This window comes from Coregonus clupeaformis, chromosome 2, assembly GCF_020615455.1.
Source record: "Coregonus clupeaformis isolate EN_2021a chromosome 2, ASM2061545v1, whole genome shotgun sequence".
NCBI lineage: Eukaryota > Metazoa > Chordata > Actinopteri > Salmoniformes > Salmonidae > Coregonus > Coregonus clupeaformis.
The window spans coordinates 28,285,640-28,306,449 of NC_059193.1; the positions used below are offsets into that span (position 1 = coordinate 28,285,640).

The following is a 20,810-nucleotide window of genomic DNA, read 5'->3' on the forward strand; positions in this document are numbered from 1 at the left end:
TATGGAATAATTGTATTCTGTACAGGCTTCCTTCTTTTCACTCTGTCAATTAGGTTAGTATTGTGGAGTAACTACAATGTTGTTGATCCATCCTCAGTTTTCTCCTATCACAGCAACTGAGTTAGGAAGGACGCCTGAATCTGTGTTTGAAATTCAATGCTCGACTGAGGGACCTTACAGATAATTGTATGTGTGGGGTACAGAGAGGAGGTAGTTATTCAAAAATCATGTTAAAGACTATTACTGCACAGAGAGTGTGTCCATGCAACTAATTATGTGACTTGTTAAGCACATTTTTACTCCTGAACTTATTTAGGCTTGCCATAACAAAGGGGTTGAATACTTATTGACTCAAGACATTTCAGATGTTCATTTTTAAAACACACACACAGAGCAGCAGCAGTAGAATGCAGACAGAGAGTTGGAGCTATTGAAAAGGGCAGTGTGTGTTTACAGTCAGATATCAGAAAAGGTTATCCGACATCAAATGGGACAGCAGTGTCTCAGCCAATCACACGGCGGGACCAGAGGCACGCTAACGAATCACAGACTGACAGCAGACCTTAACCACTCTGTACAGGTGAATGCAGATGGGACAGCTGACAACCTTGACATTTCAACAACTCTGACAGCCAGAGAGGGTGTGTGTGTGTGTGTGTGTGTGTGTTTGTTTGTGTGTGTACACGTTTGAGTGTATGTGGAGGACTAGGTGCACGTGTCTAAGAGTGAGCCAGAACGTGTGTTCAGATTGCATCGCAGCTGAAGGTCATTGGCACACAGCGGCGCGCGCACACACACACACGTTTAGAGAGCAGAGCGTCCTAGATGTAATGATGAATACGGAGCAGAAGGTTCAGGGACACAGGAACAAGGTGAAAGGAGGAGCTGGACAGGTGAGGGGGGAGAGAGTGTGTCTGTGCCAGGACGCCAGGTGGCTAGTCACAGGGCATCTGTAACCCCTCCCCATCCCTCCTTCCTCTCTAATCTCCAAATCCCAATCCATCTAACCTAGTGAGTACTCTGTCTCTCAGAATGAGACAACACAAGGCCAGAACAACACACACAGTAGACCTCACACAGTAGACCTCACACAGCAGCACTTGTACAGAAGCAGCAGTAGAGCACTTTGGAACGCACCCCCACACACCAGCCCTTGTACCCAACATCATTTGTTTGTTCTTACCTTTGGAGGCTGTGGGGTGGATGGATGGATGGATGGACATGGAGAGAGGGAGAAAGGGAGAGAGAGATGAAGGAGGATCAAAAAATCCATGATCATCATTAGTAAATCAACTTTACTGAGACACAAGTGCACATGAGCCACGATACACACATGCCCGCATACACACACGTGCATGGGGTGACTCACTCACTCTTGGTCTGGGAGGAGAAGGCCAAGGTGAGTTTGGCGAAGAGCTCATTGTTCTCATAGCTATCCTCTTTGGCCTTAGTCCAGAAACTGTTTTCAGACAGATCCTCATATCCAATCTGTTTCACAGAGAGAAAGAGAGAGAGAGAGAGAGAGAGAGAGAGAGGAGAGAGAGAAAGAGCGATAAATGCCTTACGAATCCTTTCAAACACTGTGCAATTTTGTAAAAAAACATTCATCCATAAATCCAGCAATCAAGTGAGAGAAGGACAGAGAAAGAGAACGAGAGAGCCGGGGCACTGAAAGAGAAGATGGAGAGAGAGACACAGAGGAGGAGAGGAGCTAACTAGTCATTTTCCCTGCTCCTCATTCTCCTTCACACAGAGAGAGGATTCCATTCCCTTTATCCTCCTCTGCCTCCTTTATCCTCCTCCTCCTCCTCCTCTCCCTCCTTTATCCTCCTCCTCTCCCTCCTTTATCCTCCTCTATCCTCCTCCTCTCCTCCTTTATCCTCCTTTATCCTCTTCTATCCTCCTCCTCTCCTCCTTTATCCTCCTCTGTCCTCCTCCTCTCCTCCTTTATCCTCCTCTGTCCTCCTCCTCTCCTCCTTTATCCTCCTCTTATCCTCCTCCTCTCCTCCTTTATCCTCCTCTATCCTCCTCCTCTCCTCCTCTATCCTCCTCCTCTCCTCCTCTATCCTCCTCCTCTCTCCTCCTCCTCTCCTCCTTTATCCTCCTCCTCTCCTCCTCCTCCTCCTCCTCCTCCTCCTCTCCTCCTTTATCCTCCTCCTCTCCTCCTTTCTCCTCCTCTATCCTCCTCCCTCTCCTCCTCCTCCTCCTCTCCTCCTTTATCCTCCTCCCTCTCCTCCTCCTCTCCTCCTTTATCCTCATCCTCTCTTTTTTCTAGCTATATTTATCATTTTCTTCTTTCTCTCTTCCAACCATCACCACCTCATAATAAACTGCCTTCTGAGAGAGAGAATGCGAGAGAGAGAAAAAAGAGGAAGCATCAGAGGAGAGGTAGTAACTTCCCATATACATATACATACATACATATATATATATATACATACATACATACTCTCCCTAAAAAAATAATCATATAAATAAAATCACCTATATGACCCTTTCATTACCCAAGATGCCTCAGGTAGGGGGTGGGGAAAAGGGGGATAAGGGAGAAAAAAAAAGTGATACAGGGGCAGAAGGGCTGGAAAAATAAAATGTTAATTTAAAGTACAAAAGAATGCCGTCCTTTCTAGCAGCTATTTAATTATCTTTCACCAGCACAGTAAAAGAAGCATCCTTATTAAAAAGCCATTTCTGTGACATCCTTGTCAAAGGGCTCTCACCAACCCGTCGAACGAACAAAGAGAACAGAGAGGGAGAGACTAAACGCTGATGAACTCAACTGAAGCCATTAAACAGTAGCTTTAGGCTAGAGAGAGAAAGAGGGGCGTTTTGATGTTTTAACCATCGCAGATGAGAGAGAGGAGGAGAACATGGAACAGACACACACCAGTCCACACACACTCATGAAAGAACAGAGGCACACACACACATACAGTGGGGGAAAAAAGTATTTAGTCAGCCACCAATTGTGCAAGTTCTCCCACTTAAAAAGATAAGAGAGGCCTGTAATTTTCATCATAGGTACACGGCAACTATGACAGACAAATTGAGGAAAAAAAAATCCAGAAAATCACATTGTAGGATTTTTAATGAATTTATTTGCAAATTATGGTGGAAAATAAGTATTTGGTCACCTACAAACAAGCAAGATTTCTGGCTCTCACAGACCTGTAACTTCTTCTTTAAGAGGCTCCTCTGTCCTCCACTCGTTACCTGTATTAATGGCACCTGTTTGAACTTGTTATCAGTATAAAAGACACCTGTCCACAACCTCAAACAGTCACACTCCAAACTCCACTATGGCCAAGACCAAAGAGCTGTTAAAGGACACCAGAAACAAAATTGTAGACCTGCACCAGGCTGGGAAGACTGAATCTGCAATAGGTAAGCAGCTTGGTTTGAAGAAATCAACTGTGGGAGCAATTATTAGGAAATGGAAGACATACAAGACCACTGATAATCTCCCTCGATCTGGGGCTCCACGCAAGATCTCACCCTGTGGGGTCAAAAGGATCACAAGAACGGTGAGCAAAAATCCCAGAACCACACGGGGGGACCTAGTGAATGACCTGCAGAGAGCTGGGACCAAAGTAACAAAGCCTACTATCAGTAACACACTACGCCGCCAGGGACTCAAATGCCAGACGTGTCCCCCTGCTTAAGCCAGTACATGTCCAGGCCCGTCTGAAGTTTGCTAGATTGCATTTGGATGATCCAGAAGAGGATTGGGAGAATGTCATATGGTCAGATGAAACCAAAATATAACTTTTTGGTCAAAACTCAACTCGTCGTGTTTGGAGGACAAAGAATGCTGAGTTGCATCCAAAGAACACCATACCTACTGTGAAGCATGGGGGTGGAAACATCATGCTTTGGGGCTGTTTTTCTGCAAAGGGACCAGGACGACTGATCCGTGTAAAGGAAAGAATGAATGGGGCCATGTATCGTGAGATTTTGAGTGAAAACCTCCTTCCATCAGCAAGGGCATTGAAGATGAAACGTGGCTGGGTCTTTCAGCATGACAATGATCCCAAACACACCGCCCGGGCAACGAAGGAGTGGCTTCGTAAGAAGCATTAAGGTCCTGGAGTGGCCTAGCCAGTCTCCAGATCTCAACCCCATATAAAATCTTTGGAGGGAGTTGAAAGTCCGTGTTGCCCAGCGACAGCCCCAAAACATCACTGCTCTAGAGGAGATCTGCATGGAGGAATGGGCCAAAATACCAGCAACAGTGTGTGAAAACCTTGTGAAGACTTACAGAAAACGTTTGACCTGTGTCATTGCCAACAAAGGGTATATAACAAAGTATTGAGAAACTTTTGTTATTGACCAAATACTTATTTTCCACCATAATTTGCAAATACATTCATTAAAAATCCTACAATGTGATTTTCTGGAGAACATTTTTCTCATTTTGTCTGTCATAGTTGACGTGTACCTATGATGAAAATTACAGGCCTCTCATCTTTTTAAGTGGGAGAACTTGCACAATTGGTGGCTGACTAAATACTTTTTTTCCCCACTGTACGTACGTAGTCATACACACTCACATAGGGTTACAGTTTTAGTATTCACACACACACGGTCAACAGCTTTGCAGTTGTTATTTCAGACTCCTATGATTGGGCACACTAATAAAGGATAGAACACACACACCAACTTTAAGTGCAGTTTTATAAGAGAGACTGACATTCACGCCTTCACTCCTGTTATCACCATCTAACAGATGCACACACTCTCATCCTCACCTTGCTCCAGTTGGCTCTCTTCAGCTGCACCTCAGGCTTGTACTCCTTCTTGGGTGCCAGACCGAAGGGCAGAGGGGGTGGCACAGGAGCTCCCCAGCCCCCCATACCAGGAGGTGGAGGGGGCATGCCCATGCCAGGTGGAGGAGGGGGTGGTGGGGGCATACCGGCCATCCCAGGGAGAGGAGGGGGTGGCGGGGGCATACCGGCCATCCCAGGGAGAGGAGGGGGTGGCGGGGGCATACCGGCCATCCCAGGGAGAGGAGGGGGTGGCGGGGGCATACCGGCCATCCCAGGGAGAGGAGGGGGTGGCGGGGGCATACCGGCCATCCCAGGGAGAGGAGGGGGTGGCGGGGGCATACCGGCCATCCCAGGGAAAGGAGGGGGTGGCGGGGGACCATACATCCCTGGTAGGGGTGGTGGTGGAGGGGGGCCAGGCATACCTGGTAAGGGCGGGGGTGGTGGGGGACCGGGCATACCCAGGAGGGGAGGAGGGGGAGGCAGGCCTGCTTGGCCGGGTAGGGGTGGAGGAGGGGGCATGCCAGCTTGTCCAGGGAGGGGAGGTGGGAGACCAGCTTGACCTGGTAGAGGGGGGGCAGGAGGAGCAGCAGGACCACCTGGGACATGGACGATGACCACTCTAGTCTTGGCTTCCTCCAGATCCTTATTGAGCTTCTCTATCTGGGGAGAGAGAGATGGGGAGACCGAGATGGGGACAGAGAGAGAGAGCGAGATGGGGGGAGAGAGAGAGCGAGATGGGGAGAGAGAGAGAGAGAGCGAGATGGGGACAGAGAGAGAGAGCGAGATGGGGACAGAGAGAGAGCGAGATGGGGACAGAGAGAGAGCGAGATGGGGGCGAGAGCGAGATGGGGGGCGAGAGCGAGATGGGGAGCGAGAGCGAGATGGGGACAGAGAGCGAGAGCGAGATGGGGACAGAGAGCGAGAGCGAGATGGGGACAGAGAGCGAGAGCGAGATGGGGTCAGAGAGCGAGAGCGAGATGGGGTCAGAGAGCGAGAGCGAGATGGGGACAGAGAGCGAGAGCGAGATGGGGACAGAGAGCGAGAGCGAGATGGGGACAGAGAGCGAGAGCGAGATGGGGACAGAGAGCGAGATGGGGACAGAGAGCGAGATGGGGAGAGAGAGCGAGATGGGGAGAGAGAGCGAGATGGGGAGAGAGAGCGAGATGGGGAGAGAGAGCGAGAGATGGGGAGAGAGAGCGAGAGAGAGCGAGAGAGAGCGAGAGAGAGCGAGAGAGAGCGAGAGATGGGGAGAGAGAGCGAGAGATGGGGAGAGAGAGCGAGAGATGGGGAGAGAGAGCGAGAGATGGGGAGAGAGAGCGAGAGATGGGGAGAGAGAGCGAGATGGGGAGAGAGAGAGAGAGCGAGATGGGGAGAGAGAGAGAGATGGGGAGAGAGAGCGAGAGAGACAGGATGGGTAGAGGAAAATAGATATTTCAATAGAGGAGATTTTAAGCCTGAAAGATAAATATACTAATACACCATGAGAGAAGACTGCTTTCTCTGGATTTCTAATGAGTGTGTGTGTGTGTGTGTGTGATCTCTACATATGAAGACTCTGATGGGGCTGAGTGTCAAACGCAGGGGGGAGTGAATGATCTGTCGACGAGGGTCTTTGATGTGTGTGTTGATGTGGGGACAGCCAGTTGGACGTGTGTGAGAGACCATGAGATGATTCTGCTGGCCTCAGCCTGTTGGGGAAGGGACCTGTCAAGGTCTGTGTGGATCTGTAAGACACATACTTAAGCGGACACACACACAGATGATTGTGGACTACAGGAAAAAGAAGAGGACCGAGCACGCCCCCATTCTCATCGACGGGGCTGTAGTGGAGCAGGTTGAGAGCTTCAAGTTCCTTGGTGTCCATATCACCAACAAACTATCATGGTCCAAACACACCAAGACAGTCATGAAGAGGGCACGACAAAACCTATTCAGGAGACTGAAAAGATTTGGCATGGGTCCTCAGATCCTAAATAGGTTCTACAGCTGCACCATCGAGAGCATCCTGACTGGTTGCATCACTGCCTGGTATGGCAACTGCTCGGCCTCCGACCGCAAGGCACTACAGAGGGTAGTGTGTACGGCCCAGTACATCACTGGGGCCAAGCTTCCTGCCATCCAGGCCCTAAAAATGGTCAAATACTCCAGCCACCCTAGTCATAGATTGTTCTCTCTGCTACCGCACGGAAAGCGGTACCGGAGCGCCAAGTCTAGGTCCAAGAGGCTTCGAAACAGCTTCTAGCCCCAAACCATAAGACTCCTGAACATCTAATCAAATGGCTACCTGGACTATTTGCATTGTCGTCCACCCCCCTCCCCCACCACCCCTCTTCCGCGCTGCTGCTACGCTCTGTTTATTATCTATGTATAGTAATAACTCTACCTACATGTACATATTACCTCAATTACCTCGACTAACCAGTGCCCCCGCACATTGACTCTGTACCGGTACCCCCTGTATATAGCCTCCCTACTGTTATTTTACTGCTGCTCTTTAATTATTTGTTACTTTTATTTAGTATTATTTTATATTGTCTTTTTGTGTGTGATTTTTTTTTTGGTATTCTTTATTAAAACTGCATTGTTGGTTAAGGGCTTGTAAGTAAGCATTTCCCTGTAAGGTCTACACCTGTTGTATTCGGCGTATGTGACAAATAAAATGTGAGTGTGTTTCAGATGGTACAGGGGCCAGCTGGCCTAGCACCAGGATTCTGACAGGTACACCTATTTTCCTCCCATCTCTCTCTGTGTCAGTTGAGTGGACCACTTTCTCTGAGCTACTTGGAGCTCGTGACTTTCCCCTCTACTCATATTGGTCAAGGGGAGTTTTCTACTCTGTTCCTATTGGTAGAGTAATACAACTTTGAGCTCTGGGTTTTCACATCGCTATCTTAAGATGAATGCACTAACTAAGTCGCTCTGGTTAAGAGTGTCTGCTAAATGACTAAAGTGTTCTCTCTGTGTGAGTGTGTGTACCTGCTCATTGAGTGTGTTGATCTGCCCCAGTAGAGTCTGGTTCTCTGCCTCTCTCTCCTGTTTCTCAGAGCCCAGAGTCTCCTTCTCAGCAGCCAGCTCCTGGACTCTGTGTTCATAATCTCCTTCCATCTTCTTCAGCTCTACCTGCAGCTCATGACGCGCCGTCAACTCTGCATCCAGCTACAGCAGAGAACACACACACACAGTCAGCTCTGCATCCAGCTACAGAAGAGAACACACACAGTCAGCTCTGCATCCAGCTACAGAAGAGAACACACACAGTCAGCTCTGCATCCAGCTACAGGAGAGAACACACACAGTCAGCTCTGCATCCAGCTACAGGAGAGAACACACACACAGTCAGCTCTGCATCCAGCTACAGCAGAGAACACACACACACAGTCAGCTCTGCATCCAGCTATAGGAGAGAACACACACACACACAGTCAGCTCTGCATCCAGCTACAGGAGAGAACACACAGTCAGCTCTGCATCCAGCTACAGGAGAGAACACACACAGTCAGCTCTGCATCCAGCTACAGGAGAGAACACACACAGTCCGCTCTGCATCCAGCTACAGGAGAGAACACACACAGTCAGCTCTGCATCCAGCTACAGAAGAGAACACACACAGTCAGCTCTGCATCCAGCTACAGGAGAGAACACACACACACACAGTCAGCTCTGCATCCAGCTACAGGAGAGAACACACACACACACAGTCAGCTCTGCATCCAGCTACAGGAGAGAACACACACACACACACACAGTCAGCTCTGCATCCAGCTACAGCAGAGAACACACACACACACACAGTCAGCTCTGCATCCAGCTACAGGAGAGAACACACACACACACAGTCAGCTCTGCATCCAGCTACAGGAGAGAACACACACACACACAGTCAGCTCTGCATCCAGCTACAGGAGAGAACACACACAGTCAGCTCTGCATCCAGCTACAGGAGAGAACACACACAGTCCGCTCTGCATCCAGCTACAGGAGAGAACACACACAGTCAGCTCTGCATCCAGCTACAGGAGAGAACACACACAGTCAGCTCTGCATCCAGCTACAGGAGAGAACACACACAGTCAGCTCTGCATCCAGCTACAGGAGAGAACACACACAGTCAGCTCTGCATCCAGCTACAGGAGAGAACACACACAGTCAGCTCTGCATCCAGCTACAGGAGAGAACACACACAGTCAGCTCTGCATCCAGCTACAGAAGAGAACACACAGTCAGCTCTGCATCCAGCTACAGGAGAGAACACACACACACACAGTCAGCTCTGCATCCAGCTACAGGAGAGAACACACACACAGTCAGCTCTGCATCCAGCTACAGGAGAGAACACACACACACAGTCAGCTCTGCATCCAGCTACAGCAGAGAACACACACACACACACAGTCAGCTCTGCATCCAGCTACAGGAGAGAACACACACACACACACAGTCAGCTCTGCATCCAGCTACAGGAGAGAACACACACACACACACAGTCAGCTCTGCATCCAGCTACAGGAGAGAACACACACACACACAGTCAGCTCTGCATCCAGCTACAGCAGAGAACACACACACACACAGTCAGCTCTGCATCCAGCTACAGGAGAGAACACACACACACACACAGTCAGCTCTGCATCCAGCTACAGGAGAGAACACACACACACACAGTCAGCTCTGCATCCAGCTACAGGAGAGAACACACACACACACAGTCAGCTCTGCATCCAGCTACAGCAGAGAACACACACACACACAGTCAGCTCTGCATCCAGCTACAGGAGAGAACACACACAGTCAGCTCTGCATCCAGCTACAGGAGAGAACACACACAGTCCGCTCTGCATCCAGCTACAGGAGAGAACACACACAGTCAGCTCTGCATCCAGCTACAGGAGAGAACACACACAGTCAGCTCTGCATCCAGCTACAGGAGAGAACACACACAGTCAGCTCTGCATCCAGCTACAGGAGAGAACACACACAGTCAGCTCTGCATCCAGCTACAGGAGAGAACACACACAGTCAGCTCTGCATCCAGCTACAGGAGAGAACACACACAGTCAGCTCTGCATCCAGCTACAGGAGAGAACAGACACAGTCCGCTCTGCATCCAGCTACAGGAGAGAACACACACAGTCAGCTCTGCATCCAGCTACAGGAGAGAACACACACAGTCAGATCTGCATCCAGCTACAGGAGAGAACACACACAGTCAGCTCTGCATCCAGCAAGGCACTTAACCATAATTGCTCCAGGGTCGCCGTTGATAACGGCAGATCCTGGCCGTGACCCCACTCTCCGAGGGTGTCTCAGGGGGAGTTGGGATATGCAAAAACACATTTTCAATTCACACATGTTATACACACTTGCACATGTGTTACATAGGAAAAATATAAGCACAAACTAAATTATTCTCATTATTTATTATTATACAGTCAACTCTGCATGAGGACAAAGAGTTCGATAAAAACAGTATATAAAGGGTTAAAGGCAATCTGGGCTCAGTATCTAGTTATTGAGCAACATGAGATTACAGGGTTAAAAAGAGCTTAGTGTCCAGCTACACTGGAGAGAACACACACACACAGTCACACACACACAGTCACACACACACAGTCACACGCAGCTGGTTTGGTGTTTAACTTGCAGACAATAGATGTCCTCCTCTTTCTGACAGTCTTATCCTGCCAGCAATTACCATATCAACCAACGTGTGTGTGTGTGTGTGCGTGACCGTGTGTTAGCGGCAGAGACTGAGTGTGATTGTCCATATTTGCAGAGAATGGGTATGTTTACGTGTGTTTTCATTTAATGGGACAGAATGTCAGCATGTGTGTGTGTGTGTGTGTGTGTGTGTCTGAGATGGGGATAGTTTCAGCTCACTGTTTGCAATTATCCTGTCAGACTCATAATGGGGAAAAGAAAAAAAACACGCAACCAAAACACTTAGCCCTCATCTAGTGTGTGTGTGTACTCCATTAGGAAGCAGTCAGCCGTGTGTACTCATTCTCTCATTCGTCTCTTTCTCATTTAGACTGCTAGTTGTGTCAGGGAGAGAATCTCATTACAATCCTCTGTGTGTGTGTGTTTCACCTTCTTCTCAAGGTCTATGGCCTTGGCTTGACTGGATTCCACCTTGGTCTTGTCCACCATGTTGTCTGTGGAGAGACGGAGAGAGGGATGAGAGGAGGAGAGGAGGGATGAGAGGAGGAGAAGAGGGATGAGAGGAGGAGAAGAGGGATGAGAGGAGGAGAAGAGGGATGAGAGGAGGAGAAGAGGGATGAGAGCAGGAGGAAAGGAGGGATGAGAGCAGGAGGAAAGGAGGGATGAGAGCAGGAGGAAAGGAGGGATGAGAGCAGGAGGAAAGGAGGGATGAGAGGAGGAAAGGAGGGATGAGAGGAGGAAAGGAGGGATGAGAGGAGGAAAGGAGGGATGAGAGGAGGAGAAGAGGGATGAGAGGAGGAAAGGAGGGATGAGAGGAGGAGAGGAGGGATGAGAGGAGGAGAAGAGGGATGAGAGGAGGAGAAGAGGGATGAGAGGAGGAAAGGAGGGATGAGAGGAGGAAAGGAGGGATGAGAGGAGGAGAAGAGGGATGAGAGGAGGAAAGGAGGGATGAGAGGAGGAGAAGAGGGATGAGAGGAGGAGAAGAGGGATGAGAGGAGGAGAAGAGGGATGAGAGGAGGAGAAGAGGGATGAGAGGAGGAAAGGAGGGATGAGAGGAGGAAAGGAGGGATGAGAGGAGGAGAAGAGGGATGAGAGGAGGAGAAGAGGGATGAGAGGAGGAAAGGAGGGATGAGAGGAGGAGAAGAGGGATGAGAGGAGGAGAAGAGGGATGAGAGTGTTCCAGACAGACCTGATCACGTCTCAGAGATGAGGCATTGTGACCTTCAGTCTGGCGCTCTCACACACACAGAGAGAGAGACAGTCAGAGAGTCAGAGAGTCAGAGAGAGAGAGAGAGAGAGAGAGAGAGAGAGAGAGAGAGAGAGAGAGAGAGAGAGAGAGAGAGAGAGAGAGAGAGAGAGAGAGAGAGAGAGAGAGAGAGAGAGAGAGAGAGAGAGAGAGAGAGAGAGAGAGAGAGAGAGTGAGTAAGAGAGAGAGAGACAGACAGAGAGAGAGACAGAGAGAGAGAGAGTGAGTAAGAGAGACAGAGAGACAGAGAGAGAGAGAGAGAGAGAGAGAGAGAGAGAGAGAGAGAGAGAGAGAGAGAGAGAGAGAGAGAGAGAGAGAGAGAGAGAGAGAGAGAGACGAGAGAGAGAGACAGAGAGAGAGAGAGAGTGAGTAAGAGAGACAGAGAGACAGACAGAGAGAGAGACAGAGAGAGAGAGAGAGAGAGAGAGTGAGTAAGAGAGACAGAGAGAGAGAGAGAGAGAGAGAGAGAGACAGAGAGAGAGAGAGAGAGAGAGAGAGAGTGAGTAAGAGAGACAGAGAGAGAGACACAGAGAGAGAGACAGAGAGAGAGAGAGACAGAGAGAGAGTGAGTAAGAGAGACACACAGAGAGAGAGAGAGAGAGAGAGAGAGAGTGTGAGTAAGAGAGACAGAGAGAGAGAGAGAGAGAGAGAGAGAGAGAGAGAGAGAGAGAGAGAGAGAGAGAGAGAGAGAGAGAGAGAGAGAGAGAGAGAGAGACTAATCCAGAAACAGCAGAAGAGAAAGATTAAGTTGAGACAACAGGTAAAGAAAAGAAGAGAAAGGTGAGAAAAGTAAGAGAGGCGAGGAGACAGAAGGATGGATAGAAAATAGTCAATGGGAGAGAAGACGAGAAACACCAGTGACGCGAGGCAGCAGTTGTGTTGTTGTTCGTGTCATCAGAGCAGGGCTAAATGGGACAAGCCTCTAACAGAAAGAGAAGAAGAGAAAAAAACCTGTGTGCACAATTTCCAGAGTTCAAAGAAAACCCCTAAATAATGCATGCAGGGCAGGATTGGGCTGCTTTCCACCAATAATAATGGCAGCATTAAAGGAGGCCAGAGCGTGCACGCGTGTGTGTACGCATTTAGAAGCAGTGCAATCAGCCTCCTGCAGAGAGAGAGCGAGAGAACGAAAGAGAGAGCTATTGTAGACTGCAGCTGTGAGCTGAGACAACAAGCGCCTTTGGTCTGGTCTGGGGACTGAACAATAGAGGGAGACAACAATCACACCGGTTCTCCTGCTTTTTGGGCTGTTGTTCTGTTGGCTGGTTCCATGTTCTCTATGCACCAAGTTGTAAGACTACACTATGGTTACAATCACTACAATGATACAACCCCACCTCTGGAGCTAAATACAGTCCATCTCTGGTTCACCCTTGTGGTGGTTATAGAACAGCAGGCTTGTTGGGTAACTGTTCCGTGTGTGTATTCTATGGTGTGTATGGTTCTTACCAATTAACCCCTCAACGTCCAGGCTGAGATTGCGGCACTTGAAGTCAGGGTCGGCTCCGTTCCTGTGCAACACGATCTGAGCTATACATTCATCTATCAGCTTGTAGTACTGGGGCCTGGAAGACAGAGAGAGGATCTATGTAATTGTGTGTGTGTGTGTGTGTGTGTGTGCGCGTGTGTTGAAGACAATGAACAGAGAAAAGTTGCATTAAGTTAAACTTTGAGAGCAAGAAAGAGGGAGAGTGAGAAAGTGAATCGAACGTAAATCTGGGAGATGGATGGAATAGAAAGAGAGGATATGGGTATATGCAGATTCCAAATGTGTGGGAGAATGTCTGGGCTCGTGTGTGCATACATGCATTCAAGTGTATCTGTGAGTGTATGGGAGTGCAGGTGTCCATATGAAACTGTGACAATATGAGTGGCACTTAGTCTTCATCTCAGGGTATAGGAGTGTCAGAGTATATATGTGTGTGTGTGTGTGTGTGTGTGTGTATATAGTTGGATTCACACACACTCAATTTAGGAGGTGTCTGATTCTGTGACACTCCTTCAGTCAAAAACACAATACTTTATTTATTCCCCAACTCTTGCACTCTACCCCCTCCCTTCCTCCAGTCTCTCCTTCATTTGACACTATTTTTTCAAACTCAGATTCATCCGTGGAGGGAGAGAGACATCTAGTGTCCGTTTATTTAAAGGTTAAAAATCACAAACTTGCTGATAAGCTTGTGATTAGTGTGCTATATTTTCATGAAAATGCGTCTTAGACTGAAGACCAATTAAGTTAATATTTCACAAATGGACTGTTCATGTTGTATGTTTAACTATCTGTCCGTGTGTCAGAGTCAGTCACTGTTTGACAATCTAGGGTGAGGGGGGAGTGGAGGGTGAGGGGTGGGGGGTGGAGGGTGAGGGGGGTGGAGGGTGAGGGGAGTGGAGTGGAGGGTGAGGGGAGGTGGAGGGTGAGGGATATGGAGGGTGAGGGGAGGTGGAGGGTGAGGGGCGGTGGAGGGTGAGGGGGTGGAGGGTGAAGGGAGGTGGAGGGTGGAGGGTGAAGGTGAGGGGGGTGGAGGGTGAGGGGAGGTCACTGTTTGACATTCTAGGGTGAGGGAGGTGGAGGGTGAGGGGAGTGGAGTGGAGGGTGAGGGGAGGTGGAGGGTGAGGGGAGGTGGAGGGTGAGGGATATGGAGGGTGAGGGGATATGGAGGGTGAGGGGAGGTGGAGGGTGAGGAGCAGGGTGAGGAGCAGTGGAGGGTGAGGGGCGGTGGAGGGTGAGGGGGTGGTGGAGGGTGAGGGGAGTGGAGGGTGAGGGGGATGAGTGTGAGGGGGCTGAGTGTGAGAGGGATGGAGGGTGAGGGGAGGGGGAGGGTGGGAGGGTGAGGGGAATGAGTGTGAGGGGGGCTGAGTGTGAGAGGGATGGAGGGTGAGGGGAGGGTGGAGGGTGAGTGGTGTGAGGTGTAGGGAGGGTGAGGGGGATGGAGGGTGAGGGGAGGGAGGGTGGAGGGTGAGTGGAGTGGAGGGTGAGGTGTAGGGAGGGTGAGGGGGATGGAGGGTGGAGGGTGAGGTGTAGGGAGGGTGAGTGGAGTGGAGGGTGAGGTGTAGGGAGGGTGAGTGGAGTGGAGGGTGAGGTGTAGGGAGGGTGAGGGGATGGAGGGTGAGGGGAGGGGAGGGTGAGGTGTAGGGAGGGTGAGGGGGATGGAGGGTGGAGGGTGAGGTGTAGGGAGGGTGAGTGGAGGGAGGGTGAGTGAGGAGGGTGAGGTGTAGGGAGGGTGAGTGGAGTGGAGGGTGAGGTGTAGGGAGGGTGAGGGGGATGGAGGGTGAGGGGAGGGGAGGGTGGAGGGTGAGGTGTAGGGAGGGTGAGTGGAGTGGAGGGTGAGGTGTAGGGAGGGTGAGTGGAGTGGAGGGTGGAGGGTGAGTGGAGTGGAGGGTGAGGGGGATGGAGGGTGAGGGGAGGGGAGGGTGGAGGGTGAGGTGTGGGAGGGTGAGTGGAGTGGAGGGTGAGGTGTAGGGAGGGTGAGTGGAGTGGAGGGTGGAGGGTGAGTGGAGTGGAGGGTGAGGTGGAGGGAGGGTGAGGTGTAGGGAGGGTGAGTGGAGTGGAGGGTGAGGGGTAGGGAGGGTGAGTGGAGTGGAGGTGGAGGGTGAGTGGAGTGGAGGGTGAGGTGTAGGGAGGGTGAGGGAGTGGAGGGTGGAGGGTGAGTGGAGTGGAGGGTGAGGTGGATGGAGGGTGAGGGGAGGGGAGGGTGGAGGGTGAGGTGTAGGGAGGGTGAGTGGAGTGGAGGGGTGAGGTGTAGGGGAGGGTGAGTGGAGTGGAGGGTGAGGTGTAGGGAGGGTGAGTGGGATGGAGGGTGAGGGGAGGGTGGAGGGTGAGGGGAATGAGTGTGAGGGGGATGGAGGGTGAATGGAGGGGAGGGGAGGGTGGGGGGGATGGAGGGTCATCACAACAACATCTATTCTGAGTCACATGGTGGTAGAGCAGAGACAGAAGGCCAGGGTCAGAGTAAAGGTTATAGGTGTGTGTACCTGAGTGAGTGGAAATCGGAGAGTGTGGTCACAGTTAGGGCTAGCCATGTTTCCAGCTACCCTGGATCAGTTAGGAAGAAGTGCCTTGGTCAAGGGCAACATAACATCTTTCACATTGTCGGCTCCTGGTTCCAACCAACGACCTTTTCGGTTACAGTGTATGTGTGTGTTGAAGTCCATTCCCTTACCTGACCATGTAGTCATTGCGGATCAGCAGCAGGTGCTGCATCAGAGACAGGAAGTGTGTTTCAGCCTTGGAGTCTTTGACCGTGTTCATCACGATCTGGAACACCTCCATCACGTCAGTAGGACCGCACGGTTAAGGACTACAACCACATGAGGGGTCAGAGGGGCCAATGGAACACAATTTACTCTAGTACAAAAACTTTGCTAACCTTATTTCTGGTATGTCATTCAATGATATCAATGAGAGAAGGAGTCAGGAGAGAAAGAGTCAGGAGGAGGAGGAGACAGGAGAGAAAGAGTCAGGAGGAGGAGGAGACAGGAGGAGGAGAAGGCAGGGGAGAAGGAGTCAGGAGAGAAGGAGTCAGGAGAGAAAGAGTCAGGAGAGAAAGAGTCAGGAGAGAAAGAGTCAGGAGAGAAAGAGTCAGGAGAGAAAGAGTCAGGAGAGAAAGAGTCAGGAGAGAAAGAGTCAGGAGGAGGAGGAGACAGGAGGAGGAGAAGGCAGGGGAGAAAGAGACAGGAGGAGGAGGAGGAGGAGGCAGGAGAGAAAGAGTCAGGAGGAGGAGGAGACAGGAGGAGGAGAAGGCAGGGGAGAAAGAGACAGGAGGAGGAGGAGGCAGGAGAGAAAGAGTCATGAGAGAAAGAGTCATGAGAGAAAGAGTCATGAGAGAAAGTCATGAGAGAAAGAGTCATGAGAGAAAGAGTCATGAGAGAAAGAGTCAGGGGAGAAAGAGTCATGAGGAGGAGGAGACAGGAGAGAAGACAAGTATGGGGGTACATCTCTATGATGAAACATGAGGTAGAAGAGACAGACATAATTCACAGCATCAACACTGAAAAATTCTGCTGTTACTACAAATATATATTATTCTGTTTAGTGACAATGCTAATGATCCTCCTTAAATATGCAGGAGTAGTCAATGTATATGCAGTAGTCAATGTATATGAAGCAATATACAAATGTAAAAGCCAAAGAGCTCAAAGCTGTTTAACAGTTTGATATAAAACTTTAGTCCGTTCCTTATCAATGTATAACTGTGATCAAATGTATCAGAACCAAATCAATTAAGGTAAAATAAAAGCACTGTGGAAATCCTTGTTTTTGTGTGAGAAATTATTATGGCACCTTGGAGCCACCTGGTGGACAGTGACGTTTAAAAAGAAGAGTCTCAGTCGGGGCCTCAACTTACTGTGTAATAGGGTGCCTTATTCCTTATATAGTGCACTACCCTACAGGCCCTGATAAACAGAAGGAACATACAGGGAATAGGGTGCTATTTGACACAGCCATACTATAAACTCCTATCACTGTGACATCTGAACAAGCTGCCCTATGTAGAGGGACTATTTGAGCCTCTCTGAAGCGGAAGGATATTCCATCTCGATGCGCACGTCATTGAGGCGGGCCTGGAGTTCTTCAGAGTCATCCTCAGCCTGCTCGTCAAAAACACTGAGCTGCACCCTCAGCTCCTCATTCTCAATGGTCCGAATCTCCTACAGGAGAGAAGTAAAGGGGGGTCAATACAACTCACCACAGATAAACATAACTTCAAGATAAACATCAGTTTCCAATGGTTCAGAATAAGTTTGAGAGTTAGTGTGTGTGTGTGTGTGAGACTCACAGTCAGCAGGTCTCGTAGGCCCAGTCTCAGTAGTTCTGAGCGGATGTGGATCCTGTAGTCCAGCTCTTCTCCTCGACTGATGAGAGCGTTGATGAGTTGCATACAGCCATTCTTCAGGGCGATGTTGGGCTTGTTCATACCGGAGAGGAGTGGCTGAAACCGCTCAATGTCCTGCTTCTCTGCCTCCTCAGTGATGGCCTCCAGAACACGCTCATGACTAGAGAGAGAGTTACACACATTAATACACAGAAACTTACACACACACACACACACACACACACACACACACACACCTGATTACACCAAACATTAATAACACTTTCCTAATATTGAGTTTCACCCCGCCTTTTGCCCTCAGAACAGCCTCAATTCGTCGGGGAATGGACTCTACAAGTTGTCGAAAGCGTTCCACAGGGATGCTGGCCATGTTGACTCCAATGCTTCCCACAGTTGTCAAGTTGGCTGGATGTCCTTTGGGTGGTGGACCATTCTTGATACACACAGGAAACTGTTGAGCGTGAAAAACGTTGCAGTTCCTGACACACTCAAACCGGTGCGCCTGGCACCTACTACCATACCCTGTTCAAAGGCACTTCAATATTTTGTCTTGTCCATTCACCCTCTGAATGGCACACATTCACAATCCATGTCTCAATTGTCTCAAGGCTTAAAAATCCTTCTTTAACCGGTCTCCTCCCCTTCATCTACACTGATTGAAGTGGATTTAACAAGTCACATCAATAAGGGATCATAGCTTTCACCTGGATTTACCTGGTCAGTCGATATCATGGAAAGAGCAGGTGTTCCTAATGTTTTGTATACACATACACAGTCTCCCTCTCCCACACACACACACACAGTCTCACTCTCCCACACACACACACTTACAGGTTGTCAGGTTGTTCCAGGATGCAGATGGCCGAGAGCAGTTTGACCACGTCCACCATCATGTGAGGAACTCTGGGGTTGATGGCTCGGACCAACAGAGGGATACCCTCGGGAGACGTCAACATGGCCTTCAGACCATATTTGTTGTTCATGAAGGCTTTGAGACAGCGCACAATCTCATGTTGACACTTCACTCCCATATTCCTATATGACAGGAGGAGAGAAGAGAGAGAGAAAGGTGTGTTACTGCATGGGCAACGGTTTACATTCAAAACAGGTGACTTGCAAATCTATTGCAGAAGGTAATGGGTTCAAGGGGTAAGATGGTGTTGATATCTTACGGGTACTCGTCCTTCTCCTCCTGGATCTTCTTCATGATGTTGAGCAGCAGAGCCAGGCCCTCGTCTCCAAAGTTCTGCACCCAGCTGACAGGGTTGTTGTTGAGGGAGACCCGGAGTGACTCCAGACAGCCCAGGAGCTGTGCGTCTCTGGGCTCCGTCCTCAGCTCCTGGATGTACATTATGGCTGACTTGGAGCATTCCTTCTGGCTCTGACCCTATCACACACACACGGTATTAGTATATTGAGCATATATAGAGGACAAGTTACCGCTGTCCTAAGTCTACTGTTATCCCAGTAACACAACCTTTGTTACTCACAGCTTTAGATGTGTGGAGGTATTGAGAAACCATCTCTCGTTTGATGGAGATGTCTTTTGCCCGCAGAGGCCGCTGCTTTTCGTCATTCAAGTTCATATCCACCTGGGGAGGGGGAGAGAGAGAGATCGTAGAGTGAGCATCCCAAAAGAGCCTACAGTTCACACACACACTCAGTCCACACTCATACACATCCTTATCCTTTCTCTCTCCCACCAGCATCTACAAAGTCAGTATCTCTGTATTTAACCCTCTCTCCCACCAGCATCTACAAAGTCAGTATCTCTGTATTTAACCCTCTCTCCCACCAGCCTCTACAAAGTCAGTATCTCTGTATTTAACCCTCTCTCCCACCAGCCTCTACAAAGACAGTATCTCTTTGTTTGACCCTTTCTCTCACCAGCATCTGTTCGAAGAGTTCCAGGACATATTCATCAGGGTGGTCGTGCAGCATGGTCCCCTGGGCAGGCACCTCGTAGTGGGCAGCGTTGGAGTAGCGCTGAGCAGGCGCATGAGGCTTCTCCTTGTCCTTCTTCCTCATGCTGGTGAAGCGCTCCAACTGCAGGGGGTCAAATGCCAGGGGTCAGAGGTCACACAGGGAGATATTAGGGTTATTCCAGATCAACCTGACCTCTTGGATTGGATAGGTCGGGGCAAGGTCAGGGTTGATTTGGGATTGGGCATTAGACTCCAGTGGACATTCAGGCATCATCGATGACTAAATATCACTCTGAAACACCTTGGCTGGAGCTGACAGAGTACTCAATTCATATGTGAGTAAGATGAAGCAGGATCAGAGTGATATCATGAACATCCCAGTTGCCTCCAAAGAGTTATGACAAGGTCTGTCCAATCCTCCTTCATCTCATTCTAGTGTGTAGCATTGATTGTTGCCTGTATAGCTGCAGACAGTGTCAAGATGACAGTGCAGGGACACCAGAGCACTGGCAAGTAAGCTGCACAATGACACAGCAGCTGTGTGAAGCATGGTGATGGCCCATTAGGGTTAGGGACAGGCTAGGTTTTCACAGGACACAGAGGTAGCTGGCAAGGGGGGAGCCAGGGAGGCAGGCAGGTAGGTAACACATGCGCCGTCCAACATGTGTTGAACCAACCAGCGTGAGTAGTACAGACAACTACATGGCTGTGTTATTATGGGGTGTTATTGTAACAATCAGGCTGGTATGGATGAATGGAGGGGCAGGGGGTTAGTGGTGGGCTACAGGGTAAGGTGAGATGAGATGCAACCAAGACACTGATCAGATCACTGAGATGATGTTGGATCACAAATAACCTACCTCATCAGGAATCAGTCGTTTGATATTCTGTACAGAGGGAGGACGAGAGAATGAGGGAAAGGAGGAGAAACAAATGGGGAGATTGAACAGGAGAAAAGAGAGGGACAATGAGGGAGACGGGGAGATAGAAGGGAAGAAAAGGGGTGGGGGAGAGATGAAAGGATAAATTAGGATCAGGCAGGATTATCTCTACAGAGGTCATTATTAATAATTGATCACAGGAGGACAGAGGGGAATATAGGCTACAGATAGATCACAATCACTCTACAAGATCACTTCATTAAAACACTGACTGTTACACATCACACTGGATCAATCTAGAACATGTATATGTAGATTAGCGCACTAATTCCTCTGGTATCAAGTTAGGGATCATCTGAAACTTTCTAAAGGCAGGGATTGATATTCTGAGATTAGGGGATTTCAGATTTTTAGACAGGTTTATTGCAGAATACAATTGCACTTGTAAATTTTTGCCACAAGGTGTCAGGCTACACCAATTAATGTCCTGGTGATGGCAG

The 20,810-nt window shown here is 49.6% G+C and overlaps 1 protein-coding gene across 2 annotated transcripts in view; it reads right to left on the reverse strand.

Annotated features, from left to right (window-relative positions):
• LOC121532834 (protein diaphanous homolog 1-like) overlaps nt 1–20,810 on the reverse strand; it is a 172,644-nt gene that overhangs the window by 107,562 nt on the left and 44,272 nt on the right. The window contains exons 2-15 of one of the 2 annotated variants that reach the window (XM_041838629.2): nt 20,290–20,316; nt 19,392–19,550; nt 18,995–19,096; nt 18,677–18,891; nt 18,336–18,539; nt 17,448–17,664; nt 17,201–17,319; nt 15,831–15,947; nt 13,120–13,235; nt 10,854–10,918; nt 7,743–7,922; nt 4,749–5,426; nt 1,374–1,488; nt 1,184–1,192 (exon numbers count right to left, since the gene is read on the reverse strand). In XM_041838629.2, the coding sequence (XP_041694563.2) occupies nt 1,184–1,192; nt 1,374–1,488; nt 4,749–5,426; nt 7,743–7,922; nt 10,854–10,918; nt 13,120–13,235; nt 15,831–15,947; nt 17,201–17,319; nt 17,448–17,664; nt 18,336–18,539; nt 18,677–18,891; nt 18,995–19,096; nt 19,392–19,550; nt 20,290–20,316 (2,323 nt within the window). The remainder of the gene's footprint in view (nt 1–1,183; nt 1,193–1,373; nt 1,489–4,748; nt 5,427–7,742; nt 7,923–10,853; nt 10,919–13,119; nt 13,236–15,830; nt 15,948–17,200; nt 17,320–17,447; nt 17,665–18,335; nt 18,540–18,676; nt 18,892–18,994; nt 19,097–19,391; nt 19,551–20,289; nt 20,317–20,810) is intronic. The other variant, XM_041838636.2, reaches the window with a different exon arrangement.